The 20,983-nt window shown below is 48.7% G+C and overlaps 2 protein-coding genes across 5 annotated transcripts; both read right to left on the bottom strand.

Moving 5' to 3' along the window:
* Nucleotides 1–12: 12 nt before the first annotated feature.
* Nucleotides 13–7,193, bottom strand: Rec8 (REC8 meiotic recombination protein). Its single transcript, XM_035453460.1, has 19 exons — nt 6,945–7,193; nt 6,791–6,859; nt 6,565–6,707; nt 6,409–6,484; nt 5,987–6,107; nt 4,398–4,485; nt 3,268–3,347; nt 2,973–3,108; nt 2,806–2,890; nt 2,640–2,731; nt 2,171–2,220; nt 1,761–1,901; nt 1,387–1,450; nt 1,155–1,300; nt 969–1,017; nt 590–656; nt 388–507; nt 210–316; nt 13–124 (listed from the first exon to the last, which is right to left on the bottom strand). The coding sequence occupies exons 1-19, from the start codon at nt 6,998–7,000 to the stop codon at nt 39–41; spliced, it is 1,776 nt and encodes a 591-aa protein (XP_035309351.1). The 5' UTR covers nt 7,001–7,193; the 3' UTR covers nt 13–38.
* Nucleotides 7,194–15,139: 7,946 nt separating this feature from the next.
* Nucleotides 15,140–20,978, bottom strand: Irf9 (interferon regulatory factor 9). Of its 4 annotated transcripts, none has more exons than XM_027390566.2 (9): nt 20,526–20,978; nt 19,592–19,772; nt 19,095–19,278; nt 18,830–18,903; nt 18,578–18,695; nt 18,413–18,484; nt 16,884–17,225; nt 15,865–15,980; nt 15,140–15,736 (listed from the first exon to the last, which is right to left on the bottom strand). In XM_027390566.2, the coding sequence occupies exons 2-9, from the start codon at nt 19,769–19,771 to the stop codon at nt 15,626–15,628; spliced, it is 1,197 nt and encodes a 398-aa protein (XP_027246367.1). In that variant the 5' UTR covers nt 19,772; nt 20,526–20,978; the 3' UTR covers nt 15,140–15,625. The 4 variants fall into 4 exon arrangements, with proteins under 4 accessions (XP_027246367.1, XP_027246365.1, XP_027246366.1 ...); XM_027390564.2 differs by lacking the exon at nt 20,526–20,978 and adding an exon at nt 20,359–20,503; XM_027390565.2 differs by lacking the exon at nt 20,526–20,978 and adding an exon at nt 20,150–20,289.
* Between the last annotated feature and the right edge of the window lie 5 nt (nt 20,979–20,983).

The following is a 20,983-nucleotide window of genomic DNA, read 5'->3' as shown; positions in this document are numbered from 1 at the left end:
AAAGTCCAGTGAGGTAGGGTATGGTTTAATGAACTTGCTCAGTGGAATCTGGGTCCCGGATGGATCAGGAGGCGCCCATATGGCTTCTTTTGTTCCACACGAAGGATCTTCTGTGCGGACAGCACTAGTTGGGAAAGGAGAAAGCAGGTCTTACAGTGCTATAGCAGCTTCTGGCCTGTCCGCTCCATCTCTCTTACGCCTACACTCACCCAGGAGCAGGGAGAAGACCCGAGAAGCCAGCTTCCTGGGGCTGAGAGGGGGCACCAGGCTGCTGAAGTCTGGCTCCCTGTTGGCCTGCAGCTCCAGTGCTACTGCCCTGCAGGGATTGAGGACTGTCAGCCAGGGTGACAGCCTACCCTACCCCCTTGAGAGACCCCTCCCTGGTACCTAAGTACAGCCTCTGAAGAGAGTAGCTCAGGCCCTGGGGGCATCTCCATGGGCACTTCAGGGATTTCAGGCAGCATGGGCAGTGCAGGAGGTTCTGGCTGCCCCTCCTCAATCCAGGCCCTAGGAGACAAAGTGGGGCAGCTCAGGGAAGGGGGAGGGTAGTTGTGACAGTGACAACAGGCAGGGCCACCTGGCTGCTTACCATCGTTCTTCTGGGGGGATGAGGCTAGTACGGGACTTTTCCTCTTCAGCCGCTTCCAGGGAGAGCTCTGTGAGGGTTGAGAGCATTGAGGGGTCTACTTGGCTCTAAGGAGCTGGGATCTTGGAGCCATGCTGGGCATGTAGTTCAGTGGTGAGGCATTTGCCTGACATGCACAAGGCCTTGCCTTCAGTCCCCAGGACTACAAAGCTCCCCTCCCCATATTCTGGAGCCTAGTATAGCCTTGTGCAAAGTGGGAGCACTGGAGAATCCAGGCTGTGCTTAGTGCTCTGCATGCCTCTCCCTGTTAGAAACAGCCTCAGCAACTGGGGGACTGGTTAGCATAGCGGTTTCCACCTGCCCCTCTAGTGCAAGCACCTACCTGAGGAGATCATGAGGGGACCACTGGGCTCCTGGGCCTCCCTCAGAACCTGCAGGTGGGAGAACAAAAACTGAGAGCCAAGCACCAGTGTCCGAGTCTCGGTCTGATTAGCAAGCTGGTCAGAAGAAAGTCTGCTAGAGCTCCCCAGAGCTGAGGCTTCCAGGGCACGGTAGAGGAGGCAGTTACCTCGATCTCACTCAGAGCTTCAGTCTTTCTTCTTTCCTCCTCAGCTACCTCTTCAGGCTCCAGCTGTGGTCTTTGTCTGAGCATTCTCGGGGGTATCTGGGCACAGTGGGTCCATAAAGCTAGTAGTTCTGGGGGCAGCCAGCCAGCTGACAACAAAGGAAAAGGTTTCAATCCTAAGACCGAGGATTCCAGGTTCTGAAGATCCCACCTGCCCAACTGTCATCCTTCTTACAGAGAGTTGGGGTTCTGAAGAGCTCCGCTGGGCTTGTGATCATCCTTTCAGGCTGGACCACAGGCTGCAAGAAAGTGGAAGGCCAGTGGCCCCTTTATGAAAGTCCACTCCTCACAGCCCCTCCCTTGTACACTGTTCCCAGGGCTTATGCCTGTTTTCAGGATCATGACCTAGCCTATAGTGCTTGTGGCTAACAGGGTAGATGGTAACGTGGTGTCAGTGGATGTGTTGGGTATATGCTGTTCCACACACATGCACTTTCTAGGAACTAGGGCCTTTTGTTACATTGCCAGGGCCCCTTGGGAGTTCGGAAATCCAGCCAGACCTGCATCTGCATGCCTCTCCTCCCCAGGGAGAACTTGTGCCGCACTCACATACACCTGGCAGTGAACCCCGGTCTGCAGCTGTTCCTCAAATTTCTCCCGGGAGATCTGGGTCTCCTTGTCCCAGAATAGTAACTGGCGGCGGCGGCGGCTTCGGCGGCCAGGTCGGCTCGGAGGTGATGGAGGCCTCTTCTAGAGTAGAAAGGAGGCAAGGGACAGGCCGTTCATCTCCCCTTTCCAGTGGCCCCACACTCTGCCCCTGTCAGTTGTCTGGGGAAGAAGCTTGGTTACTCAAAGGTACCTACTGGGAAGAGAGGCCACACCATGAGGTATGGAGAGGGACATCTTTTACTGATGTAAGCAAAGTCCTCAGTGTAAACTAGTAATGGCCCCGGGGCTTAAGGACAAAGATGTATGAGGGGAAGGTACAGAGGCTGCAGCTTGGGGAAGAACCTACTCACCTCTGCACTAAGCGGAGCAGGTAGACGTAGCTCCTGAGGAGGGGTCACCTCTGCAACAACACCCATAATCCCCTGTTTTTTGCTTTTGTTTTTCAAGGCAAGGTCTGTCACTGTAACCCCAGCTGGCCTGTCCCAACCCTAGTTTCTGGAGTGATCGGGCTCCAGATGCTATCTCCACACTCGATTGGTCCCTTCACTCTTTTGGTTTTTTGTTTGTTTGTTTTTGGAGAGGGTTTCTTTGTGTAGCTCTGACTGTCCCAGAACTAACTGTGTAACCAGGCTGGCCTCCACCTCTGACCTGTCTGCCTCTGTCTCCCAAGTGCTGGGATTAAAGGTATGTGCCGCCACCACCCAGCTAGCCTCTTCATTCTTGCAGCTACCAGTGTCTCCCTCAGAAGGTGGGGTAAGGACATTTGTCTCTGTAAGTGTGCAGCTGTTCCCGAGAAAGCACCAAGTGATGGACACTTACCAGTGAGTAAGGCCCCAGGCTCCCAGCCTGTCAACTTCTGTACCTCGGGAGCGAAGACCTGGCTTGGAAGTGGTTCTCTTATCCCTTCAACCCTGAAGGAAACAGGCAGATAAAGAAACCTTCCTAGCAATGACCCCTTACCTGGTAGAGGGATTCCTGCCCTTACTGTGCTGGAGCTGGAGCTGGAGCTGGAGGTGAGAGTGAAGGGACCACACCATCACCCTCCATGGCCCTGGGCTCTTCCTTGGATTCTGCAGAGAGAGGATCAGAACATTTAGGAGACAGAAGAACAAGGCCCTGTCCATTCTCATGTTGGCTGTGCGGAGAGCTGACCATCCAGTGCTGGAGAAGCTCTCCGACGCTGGAGAAGCCTGCCTCGCTGACGTTCCTCCAGCAATATGGCATCATCTTCCTCCGCAATCAGCAGGTCCAAATCACCTCGGCTGACCTCTGGGAGATCCTGCTCTCCCTATGGAGAGAGGAACAGAGTAGACTTTTTGAGACTGAGCCCAAGGAAACCCAGTGGGTACTAACGGGACAGAATGTGGGAAAATGAAAACAGAGAAAGGCAGAACTACAGGGGTGTGGTGAGGCTGGACTGTAATCCCGCGTTTAAGGGGAAACTCACCTCAATCCGCAGCATGCGTATGGGCTCTGCCTCCTGTAGGGTGATGGCCTCAGGAGAATGAACAGTGGCTAAGGTCCTGTCTGGAGGATTAGGAAGATGATAGCAGCCCTACTTCTTTTGAAGTTGTTGGGGCGAAAACATGGATTTTGGAGACCAAGAACCAGACCCAGGCTAGTCAGCAGCAAATACCCCAAGTGCATTTCATTTTTTGTTTGTTTGTTGAGACACGGCTCACTATGTAGACCAGGTTGGCCTCCAATAAGAGACCTTGCCTGCCTTTGCCACTGCTGAGTTTAAAGGTGTACAATCACCACACCCGGCCTCCGAGTTCATTTCTTAACCATCGTGAGCCTTACTTTCCTTATCCTTAAAATGAAGATAGTAATTCTGACCTCATTTGGACTCTTTTTAAAGATTTGTCTGAATTGTTAATTATGTATATGTGAGTATGCCTATATGTGGGTACATTCCTGCGAGTGTGTCAGATTTCTCTGGAGGGACAGTTGTAGGTAGTTGTAAGCCAATGTATATGGGTGCTGGGAACTGAACCTGGGTCCTCTGTATGAGCATTCAGTACTGCCTCTACTTCCTGAGTGCTGGGATTATAGGTGTCCACCTGTTTTGTTTTGTTTTTTATCCTTTTTTTTTTTTTTAAATGTTAACCGGGTGTTGGTGGCGCACGCCTTTAACCCCAGCACTTGGGAGGCAGAGGCAGGTGGATCTCTATGAGTTTGAGGCTAGCCTGGTCTACAGGGCGAGTTCAAGGACACCCAGGGCTGTTACACAGAGAAACCCTGTCTTGAAAAAAATAAACAAATAAATAAATGAAAAAGGAAATGTTGAAATGGTTTCTTTAAGCAGTCTAGGCTGGCCTTGAACTCAGTATCTAAACCCAGGCAGGTGTTAACTTGGAGTTTCCCCACATCAGGCTCCCAAGGAAATGGGATTACAGATGTGTCACCCAGCCTCACCCAGCCTGGCTTTTAAGAGTCATTGATTGTGGTCTACAAGAGCTAGTTCCAGGACAGCCCCCAAAGCCACAGAGAAACCCTGTCTCGGGTAAAAAAGAGAGTCATTGATTGAGCTCTTGGGTTCCTGAGCCTCTCATCAGAACAGCCCTCCCTGCTGACTTGGCTCCCTGGGCTCTGCAGTGACTTCAGGAGGGGGGGTCTCCTTACCAATTTTCTCTGGAGTCACAGCCTCTAAAAGGTGTCGAATCTTTGGGAAGAAATTGGGAACAAAAGACAGGTCTTAGCATCACTCCTCTATGTCCTTACTTTCAAAACATTCAGTGGACACCAATCTGGCCGTCTCTGTATTTCTTGTTTTAGAATTTTTGCTTTCTTATTTATTCATTTTTGATACAGGTCTCACTGTGTAGCTCAGGTTGACCTAAACACTTTTTAAAAAGATTTTATTTATCTGTGTGTGTATGCATGCACCCTTGGAGGCCAGAAGGCAGAGTTTGATGTTGGATCCCTGGAGCTGGAGTGAGAGATGACTGTGAAAGCTGGCAGTGACATCCTGTCCTCTGCAAGAGCTGGATACACTGGTAACCACTGAGCCATGGCTCTACTCCCAGCCCCACCCACCCCTGCTTCAACTTTTGACAGTACTCATCCTTGAAACTCATGAGTTCTTGAAGTAGCTTACATCACCATATCCAAGGTGTGTGTGTGTGTGTACGTGCGCGTTTGCGGGCACGCACACACACAAGCGTGTGTATTTTCAGAACTGGGAATCAAATTGCGGGCTAGTGCATGTTAAGCAAATACTCTATCACTGTGCTACGCCTTCAGCCCTAAACCAAATCTCTGTGCCATTTGACACCCATATGCCATAAAGCCACCAACCTACTCTTCCTCCTGTCCCTGTCCTAACCTCGCCTCCAAACTAGCTTTGTGAATTTGTGCAAAAAGCAGTGCAACATCCATCTACACATCAACTGTGTTGTGGACAGAAACGACTAGAAAAGGTTCTTGGGTAGATGGTAGTGGGGACAAGTGTGAGTGAGTGTGATTCCAGTGGAGCCAACGAAGAAGACAGAGTGGCCTTGGTAAAGTGCTCACATTCCAAACCTCATTTCTATTGGCTTCGAGTGGGTTAATGATTTCATGGAAAGGGTGACAGTCGACTAAGTCTGTAAGGATAAGTAGGCCCTGGCCAGCAGAGAATGAAGAGCCGCTCTTATCAGGTTGAGAGATGTATTTCCACAAGTAAAGAAGTAAATGTGGCATTTCTGGGACATAGAAAATGGGGGCTGGTGCTGGTAGCTAAGGAGATCTAGAGAAAAGAATGGAATGGACTCCACCAAATCCAGGCTCCAAGATCCCTAGAGGTGCAGATACTATTTGCATTCAGGACCAACTTGCATGAATGAGAAGATGGGAAATGGAGTGATATCTAAGCTGTGGGGATGATGGGAGAAGATGGGGAAGAAAAGCCAACATCTAGACTAGGGTCTCAGTGGTGGGAACGGTGGAGATGGGGGAAGCATGCCTCTCATGAGGAAGCCATTCCATCAGGTTGGCCCTAAGTGAGGAAGATCTCGGGCTTTCCCTGTTTGCACCCACTAATCCCCTTGCTCCATGGCCTCTTATGGGAACCTATGGCAGTGTCCCATCCCCAAACCTCAGATTAACACAAGGACACCAACTAACCCTTCGGTCTATACTGCCATCTTGTGATTTCTGAGGTGCTCTAGGGAAATGAGCCCTACCTGAGGAATATCAAAAGGGCTGGGAAGTCCTGGATCCACAGACATCGTCCCAAAAAAGGGTTCTGGGGCATCTTCCAGTGTCTCCATCATGGCCAGACAGTTGGGAAGAAGCAAGCTAGGTCTGGGAGAGAACTGGGATGTCAGGGACAAGGCTGAGAGTGGGTGAGATAGCTCAGCAGGTAAAGGTGCAGCCACCAAATGCAAAGTCCTGAATTTGATCCCTAAATCTGAACCTATGTAATGATGAGAACCCACCTTCTCAGACTGACTGTGTTCTTTCTCTCTCTCTCTCTCTCTCTCTCTCTTTCTCTCTCTCTCTCTCTCTCTCTCTCTCACACACACACACACACACACGAATGCATTATAAAAAAGAAAAAAAGAGGCTGAAGCAAGTCTGATTGGCCCGGGTTCCAGGGACTCACAGGTCAGCCTCCTCCATATCAATGCGAATCCGCATCTGGGCCCGGTGCAAACGTTCTAGGATATGCTGGATGTCTTCTGTGGGCAAGGAAGGTACAATAATCAGCTTAGGCATGAGCCATTCGGCTCTAGCCCACCTCTAGTGTTCCCAGTCTTACCCACAAGGTACTGGCACTGCTGAGAGTAGACCCTTATCACACCGATCTGCAGCTGCGCAGAGAGATAGAGGGAGAAGCGGGGCCGGGGCAGCCCAGGCATCGGAGGTTGCACTCGTACCAGCACATAATTGAGGATTTCCTCGCTGGGAGAACAACGGACCCTGGTCAATGCTGCACTCATCGAAGCTCCCAAGCCAGAGACTCCTCCCTCTTTTCTGGGTCTTACCAAGTCTTTACTACGTTCACTTTCAGGTATTCACGCTTCACTAACCGGCTGCCTCGGGTTGCTGCCAGCCTGGAAGGGTGGGGACAGGTATGGCCTGTCAAACTCAAGATTCCCACTACTCGGCTCCTGGCATAGCTATCAGCCCTGTGCTCACCAGATAGTGGCGAAGCAGCCTGTGTGGCGCTGAAGCACGTTAGGATAGTAGAACATCTCTGGGTTTCACGCTCAGCACCAATCCCGTTTGGCTCTCAATCCGAATTCTTTAGGACACGAGATTTCCAGCACCATGGCAGAGGAGTAGGAATTTGGACAGGGAGCATGGTGGATGCGGATGCAAAAAGCCCAATTAATAAGACCACCAACTACTAGTACCGGAACTAGGAGGTAACCAAACGGAGAAGCAGGTGCTGCGCACCCTTCATTCTGCCACCCCCGAGGTCTGCATACCACTCGAGGAAACAGAATTTACCATCAGGATTGGCGGTCCTGGCCAGAGATGCGAAGCTCCAAGGGAAAGCCTGGGCAGGGACAAAAAAATAACAGGTCTTTAGGTTAAACTGAGTTCTCGTCAACAGGCCTTCTTCGTCCTCAAGCACACAGACATCGTCAAGCTTCTGGGACTTGCTCTAGGTCCGGTCGCCCTCCAGCGGGACAAGGAGCACGCTCTCCAAGGCTTTGAGCCAGGACAGCCAATGGGGAGCTGTGACTCCTGGTGCTAGGCAGCAAAACCCGGTTCCAGGCCATAGGCTCTTGGAGACGGGTCGCGAGCCAATCACGAGAATGCTGAGCACTACTGTGGCATTGTGAGGTGTCCTGGCCAATGGGCTTTCGTTCTCTCGGGTAGTAACAAGGACTTCTCCAACGGGTTCTGCTGACCAATAAACGGGGAGAAAACCCAGTTTCTCCCTGGAGACAGCTTGCTAGCAGGGTGTCTACTAGAAGGAGATGGGGTCATGCCAAGGGCAAATGCCCTGGCGCTGCTTATAATTGCAGAGATGCAAGGGACCATACCTTGCCTGTGCATAAATCCTGTTCTTAATCCTCAATTCCACCTGATTTTGTGTCCATGAAGGGTGTGTGCTGAACTAAATGCTAACCACAGTGTGAGGTGGCCTTGTAATCACCACATGCCAACAAGAAAGAAAACAGCCACAGGGGCTGCAACTACAAACTTCACCTGCCGCTTGAAATTAAGACACTAGTCGTGATGGTGCACGCCTTTAATCCCAGCACTCGGGAGGCAGAGGCAGAGGATCTCTGTGAGTTCGAGACCACCCTGGTCTACAAGAGCAAGTTCCAGGACAGCCTCCAAAGCTACAGAGAAACCCTGTCTCGGGAAAAAAAAAAGAAAAGAAAAGAAAAGAAAAAAGAAAAAGAAAGAAATTTAGACACTATCTCCAATCAAAAAGCAAAAACAGAGGCCAGGAGTGGTAGTGTATACCTTTTATCTCAGCAGTAAGAGGTTATGAGTTTGAGATTAGCCGGGTCTACAGGCCATTTAGGAAGTGATAGTGAGACCCTGTCAAAAAAAAAAAAAAAAAAAAAAAAGGGAACAGGGCTGGAGATGTAGCTCAGTAGTAGAGAGTTTGCCTGGCATCTGCATGGCCCTAGGCTCAACCCTCAGTACCACAGAAAGGAAAGGAAAGAAAACAGCCTTTGATCCTGGCAGAGTCAGGCCAGTCCTGAGTCTGAGGCCATGATGGTCTACACAATGACTTCCAGGCTAGCCAGAGCTACATAGGGAGATTCTGTTTCAAAACCAAGCAAATAAAAACAACAGCAAAACAAAAATGAAGGTGTGTGGATGTATCTCAGGTCTTGGGAGGAAAGGTGGGAGTTGAAGGACAGTTCTCACTTCACAGTGAGTTTAATACCAGCCTGGGTCATCATGAGACCTAGCTCAAAAACCTCAGAATTAATAGAAAGTACATGCTCTTTTTATTTATTTTTTTTTCCGAGACAGGTTTTTTTCTGTATAGCCCTGGCTGTCCTGGAACTCTCTCTGTAGACCAGGCTGGCCTTTACCTCAGAGATCAGCCTGCCTCTGTCTCCTGAGTGCTACACTGGCTCAAGACACCTTTCTCCCCGCCCCCTTCGGGTTAGGGTTTCTCTGTGTAGCTCTGGCTGTCCTGGAACTAGCTCTGTAAACCAGGCTGACCTCAAACTCACAGAGATCTTCCTGCCTCTGCCTCCCAAGTGCTGGGATTAAAGGCATGCACCATCACTGCTGGGTGATGCTTTTTTTTTTAAACCAGAAATTTAACTTTTTTTCATAGTGTGTGTGGGCGTGCGTGCGTGCGTGCGTGTGTGTGTGTGTGTGTGTGTGTGTGTGTGTGTGTGTGTGTGTGTACGCGCACGCGCGTGCTCGAAGGACAACTTGCTGGAGTCAGTTTTATCCTTCTACCATGTGAGGTCTGTGGTAGACTGAACCTAAGTCCCTATGCTTGGTGGCAGGTGCCTTTACCTATGAGTCATATTGTCAGCCCCTCAATAACTCTTTTTTTTTTTTTTTTTGGTTTTTTGACACAGGGTTTCTCTGTGGCTTTGGAGGCTGTCCTGGAATTAGCTCTTGTAGACCAGGCTGGTCTTGAACTCACAGAGATCCGCCTGCCTCTGCCTCCTGAGTGCTGGGATTAAAGGCGTACGCCACCACTGCCCGGCTCAAATAATTTTTTATATAAATTAAGCATATGATTACGATGGTGCCAAAATTATAAATATCTTTTGCTCTGGTGTCTCTGCCTTTATAAAACCATTTCTTTGCCTTAGACTATTCTTTCCTGCCTTGGCTCCAGGGTAGGCTCTGATATTAAACTTAGTTCTGTGGTAGTTGAACTGACCCTCTCTCTCTCTCTGTCCCCTTCCGTCTGGAGCTCTTGGGAGCAGGGTCACATTTTTTCCAGTGTATGCCTGGCTTCTGGTTATGTAAGTACAGTATTTGTCAAGTGATTGTTCAATTGACCTATATTTACAACTATACAAGGTCAAAACCCAAAGAGACTGAGAGGCAGAGTATAGTGACTCATATGTATAATCCCAGCGTTGAGGGGACTCAGAGGCAGGAAGATGTTAGAGTTCAAGGCCAGCCTGGCCCATACAGCGAGTTCAGCTTGGGCTAGCTGAGGCCTTGCTTCAAAAATAAATAAATAAATAAATAAATAAATAAATAAATAAATAATCAACCAAAAAAAAAAGCAGGGCGTGGTGGTACATGCTTTTAATCCCAGGACTCGGGAGGCAGGCTGATCTCTGTGAGCTCCAGGACAGCTAGTTACACAGAGAAACCCTGTCTTGGAAAAAAAAAAAAAAAAACTAAAGAAAATCAGAAAAGACATCAAATCCTCTCCAACTGGAGTTCAGATGGTGAGATGACTTATAGAAATCAAATCTGGGGGCTGGAGAGATGGCTCAGAGGTTAAGAGCACTGAATGCTCTTCCAGAGGACCTGAGTTCAATTCCCAGCAACTACATGGTGGCTCATGACCATCTATAATGACATATGGTGCCCTCTTCTGGCACGTAGGCAGAACGCTGTATATGTAATAAATAAATCTTTAAAAAAAAAAAAAAAGAAAGAAATCAAATCTGCACCCTCTGTAAAGCAGTCAGTCCTCTTAACAACTGAAACATATCTCTGCCAGTGTTTGTGGGGTTGGGTTTTTTTGTTTGTTTTGTTTTGTTTTGTTTTGTTTTGTTTTGTTTTGAGACAGGGTCTCACTATGTAGCTTTGGCTGTTCTGGAACTCACTCTTTAGACCAGGACTTGAACTCACACAGGGACACATCAGTTTCTGCCTCCCAAGTGCTGGGATTAAAGGCATACACCACCACCCACCCCTGTTCTTTTCAACTTTCTCCGGCTCTTGCAGGAATGTGGTACACGGCAAATACTCAGGAGCATGCACGAGAGCACACATCCCCTTACATAGAGGACAACAGCACAGGGATTGAGGGACCTCGCATGAGTCCCAACTTTACAAGTGGGGAGAAGCACAGCCCACATGCTCTCTCATAAACCACACAGCTCCTCAGAGCCTGCCTTGGAATTTTGCTGTTTTGAGTTCTAATATTCCCAATCCCTAGCCTACTGTGCTTGACTACACTGGTTATTTCAATCGTTGAAGTGTCACTTTGTCACGTCGGGGCTCAAAGACGAAGTGCAAGCCCTGACCAGAAGGTGCTCCATATCTACTTTTAGGTTCAAGAGATACACATGGTACATAGAGTAATTTGGCTACCATTCATCCATTCAGTCCAACAGGCACTTACAAGGTGCCTCTCACATGCCACTGGGGATAAACAAGGAACACTGTTCCCTGCTCTCGGGGGTAGGGAAGGAGAGATGATAAGGAAATAGAAGTGTGTGAGATGGCAGCACTATTAAGTTTTAACTTTAGTGGTTAAGAACATGCACAGCTCTCCAGAGAATTCAAGTTTGATTCCCAGCACCCATATCAGGCAGCTCACAGTTATCAACTATCTGTAACTCCAGCTCAAGGGGGATCCAACTCCTAAGGCGCAAGCTCTCACACACGTGCTCGCGTGCACACACACACGCGCACACACACACATAATTGAACAGAAGGACCAGAAGATGTGGGCAACTTGTATGGGATACCCAGGGGAGCTCTAAAGAGGTGGTATTTTGAAGAGACGGGTCATGTGACTGCATGCAGTAAGATTATATTATCATATTATTTGGATTTTTGAGACAGTGTCTCTCTTTGTAGCCCTTGCTGACTTGGAACTCGCTCTGTAGACCATGCTGGCCTCAGATTCACAGAGATCCACTTGCCTCTGCCTCCAGTGCTAAGATTAAAGGTGAGCGCCACCAGTCATCGAGGAATAGTATTTTAGAAAAAAAGAACAAACATGTTTTGCGGGTTCAAGGATCCTGGAGCAAAGTAGCATGGGAAGGGCAAAGGATGAGTTAGTTGGGAAGGAGGCGGGGACTGTTTAATGTTGGAGGTCATTTTCAGGATCTTGGCTGTTACCTTGAGGGAGTTGGGAGTCAAGGAGGGTTTTAAGCACAAGAATGAAATGACGAGATTTGTGTTGAGAGTCTCTCTGTACTGTGTCGAGAATAGGCTAAAAGCAGACAAGAGTGGGAACAGAGACAATGTGAAAAGAACCAAGAGATTTGTGGTAATATTAGGTGGAACTGAGGCAGGGGTTTTAAGAACAATAGGACCTTTCTTGTCTCAAGCTTCTAATGTGTCAGATACTCAAAGATCACCAAAGGTCAACCTGAGTCAGTGGCAGAGTCTTTTGGGAGAAGGCAAAGCAGAAGCAAGCTTTATTAGAATTATAGAAAAGTGGTGATGGAGAGATGACTCAGAGGCTAAGAGCTTGTGTTGCTCTTCTAGAGGACCCACACGACAGCTCATAACCATCCATTCCAGTTCCAAATGATCTGAGGTCCTCTTCTGGACTCCATAGACCACAGGCACTCTTGTGGTACAGAGACATATGCAAGCAAAAACACCCATACACATAATAAAATTAAAATAATTTAAAAGTTACAGAAAAGTTGGGGCTGGAGAGATGGCTCAGTGGTTAAGAGCACTGGCTGCTCTTCCGGAGGTCCTGAGTTCAATTCCCAGGAACCACATGGTGGCTCACAGCCATCTACAATGAGATCTGGTGCTTTCAATTCCCAGGAACCACATGGTGGCTCACAGCCATCTACAATGAGATCTGGTGCTGCTTTCTTTAGGCCTGCAGACATACATGCAGGCAGAACACTATGCATAATAAATAAATACATCTTGAAAAAAAAGTTACAGAAAAGTGAGAAAATGAGAAGTGAGAGGTACTCCCAAGAATGGGCAGGGATGCTAAGGGAGGGAAAGCCACTGAATTTCTTTCTCTAGGACTTCTATAGGATTGTAGCAGAAACTGGACAAAGGTTGAGGTAATTTCGGTAATTGCTTGAGGTTGGCTAGCTCTTAGGGCTATGACTGGGCAGGGCAATGGAGAACCCACATGCTCTGTGTGTCTGCTTGGCCTAATAGGGAGATGATAATGGGCTGCATACCCAGTTAGGAGTGTTTGGAGCACCTCTCTGTCTGACATTTGGTTAGTGCCTGACCATGACTGTCCATTGCTGTTAGTCATTTGGCTAGTCTTACTACCCCTAACCTAGTGTCTCAAGTGTTGTTAAACTATACGAAGCACTCTGTTGTCACACTGACAGGATCAGCTTGTAGCTTTGCTATGGCAGTATTACCTCTATCACAGCCACCAAGATACAGTTTCAGTCTTTCTTGGTTACCCTGTATTTAGTGCCTTGTCTTTGGAGTGGTCTGAGGTAGTCTCCTAAGCAGAAGCTTGTTAGATGACATCTAACTTACTTGCAATTACACATTAGAATTAGCTGCCTTAGAAGCAAGAATATTAAGTGTCTTATACATAATCCTCAGGGCTTTGTGGAGCAGTTGGACTGTAATCATCGTCCTAGAACCCACTCCCCCTTTTATCTGTTTAGCTTGGTCATTTCACACCCCTTTATTCATCCTCCTCAGTGCTCCAGACTGACATTTTAAACCTAGCTTCTGTTCCCACTGCAGCATGTGTGAACATGTTGTATTTTCTACAGGAATCAAGTTACACACACACACACACACACACACACACACACACACACACATTTATATTTTATTTTCTAAGTGCTGCAGGGATGCGCATGTACCAAACTGCATGTGGAGAGGTCTGAGGATGACTTGTGGGAGTTGGTTCTCTCCTACCATGTAGATCCAGGCATCAAACTCTCAAATCTCCAGGATTGGCAGCAGATGACTTTACCCACTAAGCAATCTCACCACCACCACCACCTCTTAAAAATTTTTGAGACAGGGTATTAGTTTGTATATACCTCAGGCTGGCCCAGAATTCAGAGATCTGCCTGCTTCTGCTTTCTGAGTGTTGGGATTAAAAGTGCACTGCCATATCCATCCCCTCAAAGGTTTGTTTGAAGAAAGAGTGACCATTGCCATTTGGAGTTAGATGTAGGGTCCAAGACAAAGATGTACTTTAGAACTGGTACAAAGGTTCAAGGGGGATTTCAGAAAACTGAAGGCACAAAAGCAGAACCTCCCCTGTTTACTCTTGGCTTCCCTGAGGGATGACAGATTGAAGGGAAGGAAAAAGGTTCAAGGAGGCAGAAAACCACCAAGGAGTCTGGCAAGGTCCTGTAAGGACTTAAGCATCTAGACTTGATCATGTGAGCAAGCCTCTGGAGGCTTGTGCCACGGCAAGAAGGAAAGTAAATCTGGTGTTCCGTGCAGGAATGTGGACGCTGAAGGTGCTGCCAGTTAGATGGTGATGGAACCAGCTGGTGGAAGTGATGGTAGCAAAGGAAAAGCATCCCCATTTAGTGACAAAATGACACAGAGTAAAAAAGAGTGTCAGTCAATTATAAGCTCTCAAGTTTCAGTGAACCAGGGTGCTAGAATATGGCTTTTTTTTTTTTTTTTTTTTTTTGGTTTTGGTTTTTTGAGACAGGATTTCTCTGTGTAACAGCTCTGGCTATCCTGGAACTCTCTGTAGACCAGGCTGGCCTCAAACTCACAGAGATCTATCTGCCTCTGCTTCCCAAGTGCTGAGGTTAAAGGCGTGCGCCACCAACACCCGGCATGTTTGAAACCTTAAAGCCCATTGCCAGTGACACAACTTGTCCAACAAGATCACATCTCCTAACCATTCCCAAACAGTTCCATTGAGGACCAAGTATTCCATGTATGTATGCCAGGCAGCAGTGGTGGCTGTGGCACATGCCTTTAATCCCAGCACTCAGGAGGCAAGTGGATCTCTGTTTGAGGCTAGCCTGGTCTACAGAGAATTCCAGGACAGCTAAGGCTACACAAAGAAACCCTGCCCTGGGGTCGGGGGAAGGGGGTTCCAATGTATGAGCACACAGAACCTATTCTCATTTAAGCCACCAGTGGCTATAGTGCCGTTTGACTGTAGGCCTCTCTTAGAGATTGACTCCCAATCCTTTCCCCAGTTTGGTTGTCTGAACCTTGGATGGGGACCCCTAGCTTTGGAAGTACTAGGCCAAGTCTGAAAAACAAAATAGAAGGGTCAAGGATTGGAAAAGAGAGAAGGCAGTCATGGATGGTGGTCTGTGTCTGTAACCCCAGCACTTAAGAGGCTGGGAGAGGAGAATCACCATGTGTTTGAGACTAGGTTCCAGAGCCAGACAGCATTCCAGCTAGTCCTGCTGGCAGAGGAAAGCAAAGGAACTTGGAGAGGTCATCAGGAAGAGAGCCCAGGTACTAAATACCCAAGTCTATATCTTTATAATTCCCCTGTAACCCTGCTACCTCTCCCAACATAGCACATACTCATCTCTCTTTTAAAAAGCTTTTATTTATTTGTTGGAGACAGGGTCATAATATGCTACCAAGGTTGGCCTTGAATTCTCACTCTTCATGCCTCTGCCCCACAGGTGCCAAGGTTACAGATGTGTACTACCCTCCCCCCCAAGTTAAATTTTATTTAATTCTAGGAAGGAAACATAAAGTGCTTAGATTTAGAGTTAGGGGTTGGAAAGAGAGCAAAATTCCCTCTGATATCACACCATTTAGAACTTTCCAGTTCCTTAGAGATGAAAGAGGGTATATCTAAAAAAAAGGTAAATAAAAGTCATTCAGTCTGTCTCCCAAGTGCTGAGATTACAAATATTCACCAACAAGCCTGGCTCTCAAAATAGTTATTTTAAGGATAAAAAGATCCTGCACTACCAGCCATGTTGTATAATCCACATCGATAGTCAACACAAAGCAGGTAGACCAATGGTGTGGAGAACAAGACTATTTCAACAGAGACCTGAGGATCAGAGTGATAAAGCAGCAGATGGATGTTCTGGGTTCTGTAACAGAAACAAAGCGGCTTTCTGCTCCTCTGGAATTTTCTCCAGTAAATGCCGGGCAAAGGCCTGCTCCATCTGTATGGGAAGAAATGAGGAACAGGCCTCATGAGCACTGCAGGCACAGTCACTACCCCGTAGCTCCTCCCCCTTAGGAACAGTTCTGCAACCAATCAACGTTGACCTGGTTTTGGAGTGGAGCTCACCTGCACTGTGATAAGATTCTCCTGGGTGTGGCTGGAGCCAGGCCTCTCCTCCCAGAAATGCAGGGTTGCCTGGAACTTGGGTGGGGGGCCCTGGCCCTGGCAGTACTGGGCCAAGTCTAAAAGAAAGAGGATCAAGGATTGGAAGAAAGAAGAGGGAAGGCCAGGCATGGTGGTATATGCCTGTAACCCCAGCACTCAGGCTGGGGCAGGAGAGCTGCCATGGATTTGAAGTAGCCTGGTCTACTTAGGGAGTTCCAGGCCACCAGGAGCAATGTGAGAGTTGACTCAGAAACAAAAAGTAACAATATAGAGGGCCTTGAGTAAGGTGGAGCTGTCTGGGCAGTCAGATGCAGATATGAGAATGTGGTAACAAGGACACCAAGGTCAGGGCAAAGCTGTGGCTTAGAGATGCTAAGAATTAAGTGGTCTTCACGGTGCAGTAGGAAGGGTACCTTGGAGGCCTCAGAAGCAGCAGCCCTGGCTACCAACCCTTTGTTGTTTGCTTATACTCCCAACACTAGGGCACTAGGAGCCCAGGGACACCACGCTATCCTCTATGTTCCTACCTATGCTCACAATCAGAGGCTCAACTAGAATTTCATGGGTGGCCAGAAGGAAGGGACGGTCTTAGGAGATCCCCACAGCATGGTAGAGATGGTGGGGCGGGGCAAGTGTGTGCAAGATGTCTTGGCTCTTCCACAAACGGAGCTGTGCGTTGCAGTGTGTGGAGATGGTCGCAGGCTAAAATCCGTGTTAACCTGTTTGTACAATGCTCCCCCAAGATGTGCCACTCTTGTCTGAACCCAGCGGGACCTCATCTACCATGACCTTGGCGAGGGAAATGCTGCCGGAGCTGAACATACAGCTCCACATAATGTGCGGCACACGAGTGCAGGGGTGCCACGCACAGGCTGTGGTGACAATCTGCTGCCGGACAGGGGAGGGGGGGAACCCAGGTCAGGCCCAGGGGACAAAGAGACAGGGGTGGGTGCTGAGGTGCCCAGCTAGGAAGCCTTTACCTCTAGAGAAGCAGGTGGTACTGAAGAGCTCCACACACTTATTGCTGGGCAGCAGATGCGGACCAGGCCCAGGTGGGGCCTCAGGTGCATTCCAGGAGACGGGGATGGGACAAAGGCGCTGAACAAAAAGGCCTCTGGAATTGCTGGCCACCAGGATGCCTCTCTCAAGCTGACTCAGTAGGTGCTGGATAGGCTCCAGTGGATCAGGTGTGGGAAACACCACTTGTGGCATGTTGCTCTCCGAGACTGAGGGGTCAGCCACAAGGCGACAGTCTAGGCTCTCCACCGTGATCTCGCCCACCACACGCCCACTGTAGATGAAGGTGAGCAGCAGCGAGTAGTCTGGGAACAGAAAAGCCCAGCTGTATTAAGTGTGGGAGGAGCCTAAAGGCTAATAAGGGGCCCTCTTCTCATGTTGCACCTGACCAGCACAAAGTTTCAGAAAAAATGAAGTGCTCCAGTGTCCCCATTTTGTTAATGGGAAAACTGAACTCAGGGCAGGAATCCAAGCAAGCACTGGGAAAGACAAGGTTGCATGGCTGAGGCAGTTCCTTCTGAGTTAGAGAAGGTGTTTGGCTCAGCTGAAAGAATGGTTGCCTAGCATGCACAAAGCCCTGGGTTCAACACCCAGCACTACAATCAACCCTTGGCATGGTGCCACACATCTGTAAGCCGGATACTCAGGAGGATCAGGAATCCAGGTCATCTTGAGCTACACAGTGAGTCTGAGGTCAGACTGGACAATATGAGAGTGTCTTTAAAAAAAAAAAAAAAAAAAAAAAAAAGGAAGGAAGGAGCCAGACAGTGGTGGCATACACCTTTAATCCCAGCACTCAGGAGGCGGAGGCAGAGGCAGCCGGATCTCTGTGAGTTCGAGGCCAGCCTGGTCTCCAGAGAGAGAGTGCCAGGATAGGCTCCAAAGCTACACAGAGAAACCCTGTCTCGAAAAACCAAAAAAAAAAAAAAAAAAATTGAAAAGAAAAGGTGTCTCCTTTTTCATGTGCACACCTCCCTCCCAACACAGGGTTTTGGCAAAGGCAGTTTACAAGGAGGTCTCAGAGATTGGATTTTTCTGGACAATAAAGAAATAAACATCTCACTAGGTGGTGGTGGTAGTGCACGCCTTTAATCTGGGAGGCAGGGCAGACAGATCTCTGAGTTCAAGACCAGCCAGGTCTACAGATTAAGTTCCAGGACAGCAAGGGCTACAAGAGAAACCCTGCCTCAAAAAAACAAAACAAAAACAAACAAGCAAACAAAAAACAAAAGAAAAAGAAATAAATGTCATAATGTGGCTGTTCAAGGAACAGTATTTAAGATGTTTTTTTGTTTTATTTTGTTTTCCTGAGGAAGAAAAAAGCTCTATGGAGTGTGATCAGCCACATGAATATTCAATTCATAAAAGTGTTGTCTCTAGGATAAAGTGGGCACAGTTTTCGGTAAGCCCCAGCTAAGTAGTCAGTGCAGGCAGGGTCAGTGGGAGTAGACCTGAGAGGAAGAGAGCAGGGAAGGTCAGAGAGGCCACGCACCCGAGTTCAGAGGCAGTGGATGCTCTATAAACACTGGGTCCTCTGGAGTGGAGACTTCGCTTGGGCTAGCACCTGGAAGGGAGGGAGGGCACTGATCACTCAGAGTGGGACCAAAAGCCTGATACACGAGGCGCAGCAGAGACATAAGGGCAGGAGAAACAGTACCTTCCTCCGGCTCAGGGCTGCTGCTGCTGCTGTACCCGCTGCTGCTGCCGCCGCTGCCGCCACCGCCACTGCTGCCACAGTCTGAGGGGTTTACAAGCCCACTGGACCTTCCCTTCTCCTACAGACACAACATCCGTCACTGGCACACCTTTTCCTTTGATTAATTTCCCTTCCCAGCATGCACCTCATCAAGAGTCTTGAAGACAGAAATATCTGGGTGTCTTGTCAAGTGCTTGATGGTGCTTTCCTTACCTTATTCTCTTCCCTCTCTGGTGACACAGCACTATTGGGTCGCTTGGATGGCGATTTCTGGCTTCTTGGTTGGGCTGTGGAAATGATGCAGGTGGAGGAAAGTTAGAACCTTTTACAGGGAAAGATGGTGGAGGAGGAGCCAAAGTAACAAACAGCCGGGCAGGACTAGGGAGCCCAGGCAGGCCTGCCAGACAGCAGAAGGCTTATCCCCATCCTTCCTTGTCAATCTGCTCATTCCACGAGCAGCTGGGCAGGGACCACTCACCAGGGAGGGTTCCTGGTGGCAGTATCCGATAGACTTTGTAGGGTTCAGCAACATCCATACGGCCTCTCTCAGGAACCTCTTCAAATTCAGGACTCTTGTTGAGGGCACAGCGCAGGCGAGTCTTCCAGACAGCAGGGGGTCCTATGTCCTCATCCTTATGCTTTTTTTTAAACAGTGCCCAAGCCTAGTAAGGCATTAAGTGAAGAACAGACAAAGTATTACACACCCCACATGTCCCTCCAAATGGCTGACTGCACAGGTATGTGGCCTGAGCAATTGCACAGGCCTTGAGTTTAGATGAGCCCGCATTGGGTTTGTATTCCCTTCTTGCCAGCATGAAATCCTCGGTAATTTACTGTGGCCCTGCAAATAACACAGCTAGTTCTACTTTCTAGTACTCCCTTTATCCAAAACCCAGACAGACAAAAGCACTTGGATATAAACATATCAGTACAGACACCATCCTTTGAGGGGATGGTGGCTTCAGGCCCTCTCACCTTGAATATGGCAGCATCCTGGTCCTTTCGGAAGTCTTGCTTGCCTGCATGCTTCCAGGGAATCCGGAACATAGTCTTGGCTGTGTCATCCCAGCACACCCCTGGGAAGTGCCCACTTTCCAATTGCTGTATTATCCAACTTCGGAGCTTCCGGGTACAGCGTGCTTTGCCTGAGGCCATCCTAGGAAGAAAAGCAGGGTACATACAACTATTTCTATAATTTGAGACAGGATCTCACTACATCATCCTGGCTGGCCTGGGACTAACTATATAGACTAAGCTAGACCCAAACACAGAGACCCACCTGCCTTTGAAGTGCTGGGATCAAAGGTGTGTGCCACCATGCCCAGGGAGAACCAACAATTTGGGAGTAATTGCTAAACTCTGGTCACTGGGGCCAGCTTCCTGCAACAGCTCTTCCCTGTTCTTTTCTCTCTCAAAACATTGAGGTAGAAACTATTTCTTTTGATATTTGAAGTTATTGCATCTGGTACAAAGCCTTGGCCTTAATGATGAGGTTTTTTAATTATTTGGGAGGATTCCCTTAATGACCTGTACCTAGTGACAGACTGTGTAGATCCCAGGCATCCAGAGGCAACAGTGCCTTTAAGGCACATCCCCAATCTACTTTCCCCTTCACCCCATCCCTTCTCCTTGTGCTAGAGGGATAGGTGGGGCAGATATCTGGGGGAAAGGGAGGGGTTAAGCAGTAGGCAGGGCCAGAGGCGAGAAAACAAAGGTCAACTGAGGCTGAGCAAAGGGCCTACCTCTTACTGTTTTTGTCTACAGGTCCAGGACCAGCCTCACTCAGGCCAAACCTATTTCCTGGTCCACAAGCCTTCTGGTCTGACTTTCCCTCTGGCATAGGGCCTGGGAGCCCTCGCCTTCCTCATCTCAACACCTTCCAACTGATCCCCTCCAGAGCTGCTCTTACCTGAGCGACCGAGGATATCACAGGCTCAGCTTGTTCTAGGCTAGGTTTCTGCTCTCTCCTCCCCTTTCTACAGTCCCCACCCTAAGTTTCAGTTCTCCTCCTGGGAGGTGCGTTTCCTAGAAATCACGTGGCCTGAGCTGCAGGGCCAGCAGTCACCACCAGAGGGAAGCAGCATCTGAGAAGGTGTCAGCAGCAGAGCAGGCCCTGGCCTGGTGGCTTTGGTTAGACTGACCCCTCCTTCCTCCCTGGTGATTCCCTTGTGCCTTTTAGGAAGGCTAGTCTCTGGATCTGACCTGGAGGCTCATTTGTGCTCCCCAAGTGTCTGCTTGTTATATTTGAGGTGATTTCACACAGCAGCTGGGTTAAATGAGGTGAAAAAATGAAGCAGAGAAGCCCACACCAGGTGGTTAGATGTGGAGAGTCTCTCTTGTTCATCCATCCAACAGCATGTCGTCATT

This window comes from Cricetulus griseus (genome assembly GCF_003668045.3).
Source record: "Cricetulus griseus strain 17A/GY chromosome 1 unlocalized genomic scaffold, alternate assembly CriGri-PICRH-1.0 chr1_1, whole genome shotgun sequence".
In the NCBI taxonomy this organism is placed as follows: Eukaryota; Metazoa; Chordata; class Mammalia; order Rodentia; family Cricetidae; genus Cricetulus; species Cricetulus griseus.
The sequence above is the reverse complement of the archived record's forward strand: the minus strand, read 5'-3'. Positions and strand labels throughout refer to the sequence as shown.

Coding starts and splice junctions, on each gene's coding strand:
- Rec8 (XM_035453460.1), bottom strand. CDS start 7,000: ATGTTCTACTATCCTAACGTGCTTCAGCGCCACACAGGCTGCTTCGCC. Junction 6,860..6,944: donor GGCTGCTTCGCCACTATCTG/GTGAGCACAGGG, acceptor CCACCCTTCCAG/GCTGGCAGCAACCCGAGGCA. Junction 6,108..6,408: donor GATATGGAGGAGGCTGACCT/GTGAGTCCCTGG, acceptor GTTCTCTCCCAG/ACCTAGCTTGCTTCTTCCCA.
- Irf9 (XM_027390564.2), bottom strand. CDS start 20,456: ATGCCAGAGGGAAAGTCAGACCAGAAGGCTTGTGGACCAGGAAATAGG. Junction 19,279..19,591: donor AGGATGCTGCCATATTCAAG/GTGAGAGGGCCT, acceptor ATGCCTTACTAG/GCTTGGGCACTGTTTAAAAA. Junction 17,226..18,412: donor TCCACTGCCTCTGAACTCGG/GTGCGTGGCCTC, acceptor TTCTGTTCCCAG/ACTACTCGCTGCTGCTCACC.